Source organism: Cynocephalus volans, chromosome 11 (assembly GCF_027409185.1).
Source record: "Cynocephalus volans isolate mCynVol1 chromosome 11, mCynVol1.pri, whole genome shotgun sequence".
Lineage (NCBI taxonomy): Eukaryota > Metazoa > Chordata > Mammalia > Dermoptera > Cynocephalidae > Cynocephalus > Cynocephalus volans.
Window position 1 is genome coordinate 5,718,625 of NC_084470.1, and position 12,570 is coordinate 5,731,194.

Consider the following 12,570-nt stretch of genomic DNA (forward strand, 5'->3'; position numbering starts at 1 on the left):
GTGTCTTGAGAGCATTAGTCACTACGACAAGAGTTGGGTTTCCCGAGAAGTCTGACCCCTCAGCCGTCCCCCCAGGTACGTCCTCTGCCCTCTGGTGACATAGCTGAGCCCCAGGCGCTGGGCTCACCTCGTAGAAGCCCCGCACCAGCGCCTCGGCCTGCTGCGCCACGCCGCGCTCCACCCGCCACCGCACCATGCGCTCGATGTAGTCTTTCTTGTTCTTCTCTGTTACCTGCGTGTTGGCACCTCCAGACTTCAACTCCCTTTCCGTCACCTTGCAGGGAGAAAGAAACGTGGTGATGCCCACCATGGGGCTGACCTCCCGCGGGGGTCGCTCAGAAGGCTCTGGGTGTCCTGAGCAGGTTCTGAAGCACCTTGGAAGAGCCACCTCTTTTGTTTTGTAAAGAGAAGACACGTTTCCTTAGCTCAACGGGCACCATGGAACTAAAGGGAAAACGCCCGTGGTTGTTGAATGGTGGAGCTGCACCCACATGCTCTGCGCCCCCAAATCTCACTTACAGCCCCAGCTTCCCTCCCACAGTGGATCAGAAGCGGCAAAACAGCAGGGGCAGGAAGATGGGTTTCACAGCCATATAGGACAGTGGCAGAAGGACAGCCTGACCCTGGGACCTCTGGTTTTTAACTGCCCGGTGAAAGGCTTTATTTCCCCACATCGTTTGCAGCCAAGTGTGGCATGTAACTGAACTGTGGCCAGTCACGAGTGAGCAGAAGCGGGCAGGGCACTTGAAGGCCTCCTTAAAGGACAGGCTGTGTGTTCCTGTGTCCTGCTGCTCGGAACACCCACGTGGTGGTTGGGACGTGGCTCTCATCTGGGCCACAAGTGCAGGGGCCCATCCCGGGGATGAGAGGCCTGTAAGAGCCCGGTGCTCCAGGATTCCATCAAACACAGTTTCCTAACCAGCCTTGGACTGCCTGCCTCCAGACTTCGACGTGAGTGAAAAACACACCTCTGCTCCTCTCAGCTGGCTGGTTTTGGGCCCCTTCACTAGCAGCTGAACCTAATCCTCACACCTAGGAAAAAGCCTACGGTGTCTTTCATCTGCATTTTTCTGCTCTCCACAGCCTTGCCGAAACAAGGGCTGTGATTTAATTTTCTAAAACCAAAGTTATTATTCTTGGTGACCTCCTTTTGAAGAGAAATAAGATAAATTTAAACAGATATACATTATTCTAGATCTACAACACATCCTTATTTTTTATCACTGGGAACATTTCAACTCTTCTCTGAGTTGCTCAGTTCCTGCACTGTACACACATAAAGGATCGCTCTTTTGTGTCTTCAATGTTATTTTTTCCTCTAATTTTATGTATTCAGCTATTCGTAGTTTACTTTATTTTCTTGAGTAGATAATGTGTCCATGGAATAAAACTCAAGTGGCAGAAAAGGCCATAAAATGAACAATAAGTTTCTCTCCGACCTCTTTTCCCAGCCACTCTGTCTGGAGAAAATCGCCCCTCCTTCCCTTCCAGGGGATTCTATGCATATGCCAGGGACATGTACATGTCCTCTCTTCCCCGGTAAGCAGTAGCATACCATATACACTGCTTTTCACCATCCTTTTCTCTCTGAAAAATATATCCTGGCAATTGTTTCATACCAATTTAGACCTGCCTTATTCTTTCTTTGTGATTGTTAGAACACGCTGTTTATTGTTTAGGGTCTATATGTAAATTGATGGGCTGGGGTATCTTATACTTTTCAATAGCCACACTCAATTCCACTATTCCATTGTGTAAATGTATCATCTATTTAACAATTTCTCTACTGCTGGACATTTAGACTGTTTCAGATCTTTTGCAATTATCAACAATGCTGTAATGAAGATTCTAATTAGGCATTTCAATTAGGTATGAATATATCTTTAGGACAAATTCCTAGATGTGGATGCTGAGTTAGAGGCATGTGATGTAAATATGGACAGATATTGCCAGGGCACCTTTCATAGAGAATGAACCAAATGTCCAACTACAATTTGTAGGAGTGCCTGTTTCTCTGCACCAGTTCCAAATAGAATACTGTGAACCTTTCTGATTATTGGCATTCTAGTAAGGAAAAATGATATCTCATTATAGCTTTAATTCACATTTTTAAAATTGAGTGAGGTTGAGTGTCTCCTCATATTTCCTTTTCTGGGAACTATCAATTTATATTCTTTGCTGATTTTCTGTTGGGTTGTTGACTGATCATTTCTTACTGATCTGTGGGATTTCTTTCGACATTAAAGGAAATAGTCTTCATCTGTGTTACATATTACAATACATTAAATATTATGCTACCTTTACTTTGTTCATGGAGTATTTTGCCATGCAGAATTTAAAAAATAATTTTATTTGACTATGTCAATCTTTTATGAATTTGAGAGTTTGTGCCATATCTATAGCATGATTCCTTACTACAAGATTAAAAATAAAAAAAATTTTCTTGTTTCTTTTTTTCTCTTTTTTAACATTCAGGCTTCTGATACAGCTGGAGTTTATTTTAGTGTAATGAGTTAGGTTAGAGATTTAACTTAAAATTTTTTAATATAGCTAAATATTAAATTGTTGTCTTAACAATTTGTTAAATAATTGTGTATATTTTACAATTTATTATCTACTATAGGGCAAATGTGAAGGCTGAGCTAAAAATACTAATGCACAGGAAATAGTGTACTTTACCTGTTCATTTAGTGCATGGCAGGACAGCATATTCTTGAATGTATTTAAATGTGCTCTTTATAGTTATAGGAAGAAATGTATTTTCTCAAATATGTATCAGAGCATTCTTCAGAGGTATGTTTATACAAAGGCAATACAACAGAATATTGGCATTTTCCAGGACCTCTCTAAGAATTTTGATTGAGATGTGGATGCTGGGTAGTCTGTAGCATTCAGTGGGCAACTTATCCTTAGACTCAACACACTGTCCATATTCAAGCAAGGTGCTTATAAAGTATTTTAAGAGTCTCACAACAACCGTATTACAAATTACCACATGTCATGGGCTTTTGGGGTCTTATAAATGATGTTCTCAAAATCTTATTGTTAAATCTGCTCAGGCTATGATATTTTCTGTTAAAACTGTAACCCATTTCATCAGAAGATTCAATGTATAAATACTAGTAGGAAAAAAACAGGAAGATTTATCTCTTTAGTATTGAGATCTATGCACTCTGGAGGAATAAATATCTGGATGTGATGAAAAGAATTATTTTGTAGTTGCATAGACAATGGAAATAGCTTACATGTGCATGACATACTTCGCAAAAATGCTTTCTGCTCCATGATCACATTTGATTTTCAAAAGACTCCATAAAGTAGATCCATGTCATAACAAAAAAAAGGAAGGAAGAGGACATGGGCAAATTTATTAAAGGAAGTACTCCCCAAAGAATCATACTTTGAATGAATGATATGTCTTGTTCTCTAGTTTAAAGACATATTGCTATGACTATAAGTCCCAGCAATCCCACTTCTGTGTATTTATCCAAAAGAACTGAAAGCCGGGACTTGGTCGGGTGCTTGCACGCCTGTGCTCCCAGCAGCACTGTTCACAACAGCCAGAAGGTAGAAGAGACCCAAGTGTCCCTCAGTGGATGAGTGAATAAATGAGTAGACAAATGTGCCATCTACAAGAGATGGACAGTCATTTAGCCTTAGAAAGAAAGGACATTCTGACACAGGTACAGCATGGACGCACCTTGTGGACATTATGCCAGGTGAAATAAGTTGAATTACAAAAAGATTAATGCTGTGCAATTCCACTTATGTGAGGTCCCTAGAGCAGACAAATTCATAGAAACAGAAAGTAGAGCAGTGGTTGCCAGGGGCTGGCGGCATGAGAAGTGGAGAGCTGTTGTTTGATGGGTAGAGTTTCAGTTTTGCAAGATAAAAGCATTCTGGAGATTGGATGTCCAACGATGTGAATATACTCAACCATACTGAAGTGCACACTGAAAAATGGTGAGGATGGTAAATTTTATGATATGTGCGTTTTCTATAATAAAAAACAAACCCCCCTTTCCAAGACCCACAGCACACAAACCTGTCCAAAGACCTCTTCATTAACGGTGAAAGTGAGGTCTAGGATATCCGTGATGTTGTTGTCTTTCATCCACTGCAAGCTCTGGTGGAATTCCTCATCCAGATATTCCAGGTCACTCAAATCACAGGGGCTGGGTGAATGCAAAGGGGGAACGGTTAGCAATTACCGAGCGAGTGGCTGCGCAGACCTCAGTCCAAAAACGTGGTTATGCTAAAGCACTGTGGAATTATTCCAACCATCTGATATTTTTCTATCAAATTTTTGTTGAAGGAAGCAATAACTTTGGTTCAATAATTTTCCTTTGAAAAGAAAAATTTTAAATCTTTATGATAATAAACAGAATTTCATTATAAACTCATGGACTCCTTTCACAGCAATTGGAGAAAAGTATTAAAACAACTAAGCTATAAACAGATCAATTCTTCTTAATAGTTTAATGCAATGTTTGTAATAATATCATCATTTTTATGTGAACTGACTCGTATTTATTACATGATGTTTCGGTAATAGAGTCTTCCCCTATGCCTACCTAAAATCTCCAAATGCCTTTTTATTGTAAAAGGTTTATGTGATATCTAAGCACTCAGAACAGGAAATCACCCAAACCCCAACAGGAATGGTTAAGGTAAAACAGAGACAAAAGCCCAGAGGTGCCGGAGAGGCTGGTGCCGGAGAGGCTGGTGCCGGAGAGGCCAGTGCCACGGTCCAGCAGCCAGGGCCGGCGGAACCGTGGTCTGCAGCACACTTACAGTCTCAGAAGTGCCTTATAGAAGGGCCTCGTGAAGAAAGCATCAAGAAGGTACTGATGGATTAGAGCCAGGCCAAGGATACGACCGCTGAACCTGAACCTGGAACACAGACAAGGCAGGGACATTTAAGGGGAGGTGGGAATTTACATTGCTAAACATTTTAACTTGTTATTTTATTTGATGTGTTTCCTTACAGTATTCATCTTAAACTGCTTAAAGAACTTGCCAACTGATTGCACCCGTTTTCCTCCTCCTTATTCTCTGTCATAAACAACACCTGTGTGCTTGGTATGTCCTAAAGGAACCTCCTTTCCCCACTTCCCAGACTACACTCATTGTTTTCAGTCTCTTCTCAGATCTTTGGAATATGGGGACCCTTGGGGAAGGGGAATTCAGGATAAATTGCCCACAGAGAACTGGAGGAGGCCCTGCACCCAAGGACACAGAGAGCTTTCTGGATGGTGCGTCCTCACCCACTCAAACATTCTGAAGATAGCACCTCAAGGTCCATGCCGGCGAGGGAGGATCTGAGCAGAAATTGCACACAGCAGTCACACTCACAGACGGTGGGGAAGAGTTACGTGGAATCACAGCATGACAGGCGAGAAGCTAAGCGAGCATCGCTATTTAATGTAGCCAGCCACATACAAAGGAAGAACTGGTCATGTAGCCCTGACCACCTCCAGACTTAAGGGCCTTTACTGGTTTCAATCCTTGTTGGGCAATTAGCTTCCTGGAATTTTTGCTGGTGACCTGTTTGGCTAAATGCTGAGGCTACCTGGAGCTGAATCCTGTTGCTGCCCTGATCCTAAACCAGCTTCTGGGCTGCCTGCTATAGCACCTGTGCTTTCCCCACCATGTGAGCCTTGCCCATCTCTGGCACCTACCTCCATAATCAGTCTCCCCAGTTTCCTATCTAACTAGGTTTTCACCTGGTCATGAACTTAGTTGTGACTTTTCTCAGAATTTCCCAGCTGGAATTTCCAACTAACCCATCTCTACTGCCTTTTATGAGGCTTTTTTCAGACTCAAAGGATTTCCAACTCTATAACTACTATTACAAATGGTAAAATTAATAGATTATCTAATTCCATAGAATAAGCATAATTATACATTACAACACTTCAAACCGGCATGTTTGAAGTAGTCAATTCTTTTTGCATGAAATAGCATGCCAACATTATTGACTCTGACAAGACCAGAGGTCAGAACCTCAGTGGGGCTGCTGCAGGGCACTGAGGACGGGAGGCTCCTAGGACAGGTGTCTCAGAGTCCTTGAGGCCTGGGTGTCCACCACTGCTCCATCCCTCAGTGCTCTTTGCTGACCACCCCAAAAACTGACTGGGCCCCAACACAGCAACCACAGTTCTGCACATAAAACCACTGCTCGCTTTTTACACTGTGTTGGCCAATCCACTCTAACTGCACTCCAAGGCTCTGCAACTGATGCTTCCGACATGACAGTGGGTATGGCCATTTGGGTCGTGAAGACTGAGATGATCCAGAACAGGGACAGAGCAAACATTAGCACAGAGGCGCCCCTCCCGCCACCCACTTAGAGGCAGTCCCCGAGGGGAGAGATGGTAATCGCGACAGGCAGTATGTGCAGAAATGGAATAAATAAAAACATTAAATGAGAACAGTATTTTCAGCTTAATGTTAAATAACAGAATATCTCAATGAATTGAATATTTTCTGGCAAAATAAAAATTATTCAAATTGATTTAAAAAGAAGTAGAAAACTTAAATAGGCCAATAACCATAGTGTAAACTAGAAAACTTTAAGGAAAAAGGACTATCTCCAAAATTGATGTTGGGACTGGATATACACATATCTATATTTAAGACATGTTCTTTCAAATCCTCAAGGGACAGACAATTTCTCTACTATTTCATTAGTTCCAGAAATCTGAAAAGGGTGGTAAACTTCCTAATTCCTCATCATGACCTACCATAACCACAAAGAGGAACCTGGGAAAGATAACACAAGGAAGAAAACTAAAGACATCTCACTCGTACATAGAAAAATCCTAAATAAAATGCAAGGGATTGACTCCACCAATTCATTCCCAGAACAATGTGAAATGATTAAGGATATTTTACTTTAGGAAGCTAAGGATAGTTTAATATTAGGAAGTCTATTATTAAATTTAAATACAAGGTTAAATGACAAAAAATCTTTTTTTTTTTTTTTTTCGGTTAGAAGCAGAAAAGTTACTAAGTTACTCGACCATATCCACCACCAATTTCTGTAGAAAAAATATTTGGGGTGAACCATGAATAAAAGAATGCTTCCTTAACATAATCGAGAACGTCTATCTCAGCAATGTACCCAACGGTGAGAACACAGAGGGGCACTGGAGCTAACTATAAATGAAAAGTTAGAACGGATTAGAAATAACTGCTTTCCAAATGTCTACTGGAACAAGGGACGTCACCCGCCTCATCTCATCACTGGCCCCGGCAACAAGTCTATTTTAGGGCTATGACCATCTCCGCCTCACAGTAAGGAAACCCACACCTGCCTGGCCCCAGACCAGGCCTTCGCGTGGCGTCCGCCTGAGAAAGGAGCAGCGGGGAGGTCAACACGCTGCTTCCGCGGCCAGGATGGCTGGAGTGTGGCCTTCCCATTCCTGGTCTCCTCTTCAGGAAAACCTCAGTCTTTAAATGTGACCTGGTATTAGTATTATCACCTGCTATTCGTACTTTATGTTGGCTACCAACACCTCCTGTGCTGATGAGAAATGTTTCGGTTCACATGACCTTCAATGAGCTTAAGCCAAAGGAGGACTTTATCACAAGATCATGGTGGCCTCTCAGGGATCCGGGGTTGGGAGCGGCTGGCCTCAGGACAGGAGGCACATGAATGCCTTCTGCTCCCTCAGGCAGCCTCTGCCCTGGGCTCCTCTCCTGCCCCTTACTTCCTCTTGCTGCTGGCACCTCCCATGGCTCCCATCCTGGAGTGCAAGCACCGCAGAGACCAACTCGACCCTCTCTGACCTTGGTCAAGATTTCCGCAGGATTCACTGGCTGTTCTACCTCAGGTGGGTGTCCAACCTGGGTCAATCACAAGTGACCAGGGAGGAGATCTCTGAGACTGGGTACTGCTCAGAACCATGCAGACAGGACCACTGTTGCCCACCCCTCAACCGGAGGACTGCAGTGTAGACCATCAATGGAGAATCGGGGTAGATCATGACATGAGTCTAAAGACAAATTACCGTGGTTTCTTAGGACGATGTGGGCAACAAGCAGACCCTTGATATTTTTCCATAAGCAAGCTGTGATAATGTGGACGGCTTTTAGCCAGCCCAATATATACAGTAAAATATATTCCAGAGCAATGAATTATAATATTGGATGTGTTTGTGTCAAGTATAATACAACGACTGTACAATTCAAATCTAAAACAACAGCCTAGAAAGCGCAGACTGGAACAGAAAGCACCTGCCAGCGGAGGAACTGCCGTGCGTGCATTTGTTATCACCACAGGTTATAAAAGTGTAGGAAATAACACTTTCCTTTAGTCTCTGGATCTAAAATAGCATGTCCACATACACACTAAGAAGACAACTGAAGAAGCAGTGCAGACAATTTAAGCAAAAACCAGTGTTTGTGTTTTGATCTGAGGAGACATTAAAATACCACCTCCAGAAGTAACAGAGCCCGGCCCGTGGGGCACAGATGTGTCACTTCATCCCTGCCCTGGGCCCAGTTTGAGAGCTCCTGGGTGAGCGTGCAGGGCTCAGTCCCGCTCCTCTCAGAGTCTCAAGAGTCTCCTCTGACCCGCAGCCCAGCCCTGCTCCTGGGGTGTGGTGCTGCCCCCCACTTTCTGGGCTGCCGTTCTTGAGGCCATGCTTGAACACAGCTACTACCGTCCCAGATGCGTCGCAGACGTGGGGTTCATGTGCTGTGTGTGCTAGGGCCAATTCCCCTGCCCGCCCCAGGCTGCTGCCCATAACTGCTCTTCCTGGTGGCCTGTGTTCATTTTTATTTTGCCAGTAGGTAATGGCTCCTCCGTGTTGACCTGCACTGTCTGAGGGGCCTCATGGCAGAGCTGTCTGGCCCCAGAGCTCACTGGGACTGCTTCTGAAGTTTGCTCGCTGTCTGTTAACCCCTAGCATGGTGAGGCTGTGGAGGGTTTGGGGAACAGGTCCCAGCACCCACTCACAGCTAGCCCTCAGCTTTGGGCTGGCCATTCTTCAGCTTCTCTTGGGCTGTGTTGTATCTGAAGGGCCCCCAGCCTCCCTTCTCATAATGTGCTTTGTGTCTCCTCCCCATGGTGAGTCTGTCAGACATGCCCACATGTGTCTGGATTCCAGTGATGGGCACCACCCAACTTCTCTTCGCAAGAGGGGCCTGTCCTCAGGGGCACCAGCAGATCCAAGTGCATGCACCGTGCAGGTGTCTGAGGATAAGAGGAGCCCTCCTGCTAGCAACAAAGCCTTCTCTCCACCCCAGCCGCCTGTGGGGTACAACACCCTGATGGGTCAGGAATGGAGCCTTCCCTGGCCGGTGGAGGGGGAAGAGAGCCTCTCTCTCTGGCTCTGTCTTAGGTGCAATTGGAACCCTCCCAGGAGATTCTGATATGCCATCACCATAAGACATACTATCAACTTTTTAAAAACACACAAATCATATTTTTCCATTTATTTACCAATCAGAGATGTGTTTTCCACAGAAACCCATTTGGACCTAAGACAGCACAGAAAGATGAGCAATATAGAAAAATACCAAGAACCCACATTTAACAGAAAAAATATTTATGGTGAGTAAGCCAAGTGCACATCTCGCTGGTGAGAAGGCACGGTCTGTTCTCCAGAGGAGGAACACGGACAGTTCAGAGATTTCTCAACCTGACCCACCAACAATGTGGTTTGTGAAAACATCCCTTAGTCTTACATCAGAGTCTTGGTTTCAGTATGTTGCAAGTTTTTGCTCTTGGTATCATCAACCCCTTCCCGCCTGCCAAAGAGAAATAGCAGAATTGTGTATTTTTTAGCGTAGAGAAAAATGCAAGCAATATTGAAAACTTTAAGTAAAAAAAGAATGGAGTCATTCTATTACCCAAGGCAATATCTGTGGCCCCGAAGGGATTCTCCCTGGAATGTCAGCTGACAGGAGCACAGACGTGCTCATGTACTCGGGCTCACCATGGCCCTGTTTTCACACTACTGTACGGCACGGATGCCCTCCTTGCATATCTGAAGATACAGATTGTCATTATCCTTGAATAAACTGAAAAGTATTTCATTTTATGCGTGCTCCATTCTTACGCTAGCCCTTTCTCCTCGGATGGAAAACTAAGTGCTTTGCATCTGTCTGTCTGTCCCTGTGTGCTCAGGGTGGAGAGGCCTGGATCCGCACGTACTGTCTGCCACAGCCCGTTACCTCGGGATGGGCAGATGCCTCTCTTCAAGCATCAACATGAACACCTCGCTAGAGGCCTGGGAGATGAATCTGATCTGCCTCTGCAGAAAACAACTTCTGCGACTCTGACCTTTCACAAAGACGCGGAGGGTGATTATGGCAGGAGATCTGAAAGGAACCAGCGTTATTGGCAAGGATTTACCATGGTTCTATCTGGGTTTTGCATATTTTAGTGAGAGTTCAAAAGGTAATGGAGCTTGACACATTTCCGGCACATCTTCCCAAGTGGTTTAAAGGCCCAACAAAAACTTACCCTTCCCTTTGAGTGTGTTACTGTTTGTTTACTTGATTAATCTTTGGGCTGTCTGCCAATGAACCAAGAAAGGCAGTGTGGTGGGGAGGGTGATATTGCAGGGTCTGATGTCAGGCAGCCCCAGTTTGAATCTTCTGGCCTATGTGACTTTCAGAAAGCTGTTTAAGATCCATAGGTCTCAGTTTACTCATCTGTAAAATGGGGATCACGATAGTACCTATTGTATATGGCAACTCTTAAAAGACTTTGTATAGGGGATAGTGGAGTTTAATAAATACTCTCTGCAGACTGACACGCCTGGTCTCTTACACCAGGTTCAGAATGAACCCAAGGGCTACACACCCATCTCAGATTGGAGGGTGAAAATGTGGACTGGACCTACAGGGCTAGCCTGCAGTTTCTTGCTGTTGCAGAGCTGCAAATCTCTGCTCTGCTTACAAAAAGCATTTATGTGTCACAGTGCCTGGCACAGGTAAGGGCTCAATCAAGATTTGTTCAATTGAATTAAATTGAAAGTTACCATGTGCAACTAGGTTAATTGCTCAAATGTCCAGTATCTGTAGTAGGTCTCCATCCAGGAAGAGGAACTGAAACTGCAGAGGAGAGTTTGGGTGGTCGAGCTAATGCACGGAAAGACGTGGTGCAAATGTTTTATGCTCATAGGCTGAAACAGCAGGTCTCTCCCTTCCTCCTCCATCTCTCTGATGAAACTTTGCATGGGAACATGTTTTAGGAGGTATTAGTATGTAATGATTCAACAGTGTATTTTCAACTGATTCTTTAAACAAAAGCAGTTTTCATAATGGCACAGAATGCACTTGGGAAGTTGGGGAGAGGACTCACTCACGGGACGGGCTTCACAGAAGGGGAGGCAGGACAGTTCACCAAGTGGGGAAAATAAAAGACATAGTGACAACCCAAAAGGACACTTTGGATAGTGAAACACAAGACTTGAAAGGCTTCTAGTCAATCCTCTTACATGAAAGTGATACAAAATTGGAATAAAACCCTCAGTGCAGCATCAGGCAATCTGCCAAGTCTGGAAGGCTCTGCTGGGTGTTTCTGGCAGTTTGATTTCCTGGCATTAAATTTAGGCCCCTAAAAATTGTCTCAGGTGTCGCCTGGCTTTGGTGACTTTCTCAGTACCCTCTTCTTGACCTGCTGCAGCTACAGGCTGAGCCCCAGCCTCTCTCGCCTCGATTCCTGCCTTCGGCACCTTGGGATGCATCACAGATCAGCCTGAGAGACTCCCCTACACCAGCTGCGGACTCGGGAGAACTGAAGCTGCCCCATCTCCTGGCCTTCCTGCCTGGAAAGGGATCAGATGGTGTAGTGGAGCACTGTAAAGAGGCTGATGTTTGGTGACGATGTGCTTGACTCTTGCTGCCTTTAGCAGGGGAATGGGAGCCTGAGGCAGCTGCAGGACACCTAGCAGGACACTGAGGCTCAAAACTCTGCACAGTACTCTGACTCTGAAGGGCTCTTCCAAATGCGGTGGTGTGTTCTGGAGCACATCAAACACCTGCCAGAACCGGCACTGTACTGGCAAATGACAGGGGCTCAAAGACATTTTGTTGGGTCAGTGAATGGGGCTACAGAGCTGCTATAAGTACACCCATGCTGGGCTGCCCCCAGGACACCATCACGGAGACCTGTGTCCCAAGCCATGGCTCTGGTGACTGCACCCACCAATGCATTGCCTGCCTCCTGCAGGCTGGCAGCCAGGTGGTTTGTGTCAGCTGAGTTCTAGAAGGTTCTCTGTAGCATTCATGTTTTCCGTTCCTGTTACTTCCTGGATCTTCTCCACCACTGCTTCCCTGGCAATAGACCAGGACCTGCAGGGGCTAAGGTCCTTTAAGGGGTCCTTTGTGGTTCTCATAATAATAGAGCAAGTCCTCACCCTTGGCACTGTCGCCGTCTGATGTCCTACACCTTGTAGGTTGTTTAATAGCATCCCTGGCCTCTACCTGCCAGGTGCCAGTAGTACCTCCCCTCAGTTGTGACAACCCAAACTATCTCTTAACATTGCCCAATGTCCCCAATGAGGCAAAACCACCCTCTCTTGAGAACCACTGGAATAGGGCATACAGTGT

General features: G+C 45.0%; 1 protein-coding gene across 1 annotated transcript in view; it reads right to left on the reverse strand.

Moving 5' to 3' along the window:
* Positions 1 to 12,570, reverse strand: part of HECW1 (HECT, C2 and WW domain containing E3 ubiquitin protein ligase 1) — a 241,863-nt gene that overhangs the window by 23,848 nt on the left and 205,445 nt on the right. Inside the window, exons 22-24 of the mRNA XM_063114547.1 lie at positions 4,795 to 4,893; positions 4,046 to 4,175; positions 128 to 274 (exon numbers count right to left, since the gene is read on the reverse strand). Of these exons, the coding sequence (XP_062970617.1) occupies positions 128 to 274; positions 4,046 to 4,175; positions 4,795 to 4,893 (376 nt within the window). The remainder of the gene's footprint in view (positions 1 to 127; positions 275 to 4,045; positions 4,176 to 4,794; positions 4,894 to 12,570) is intronic.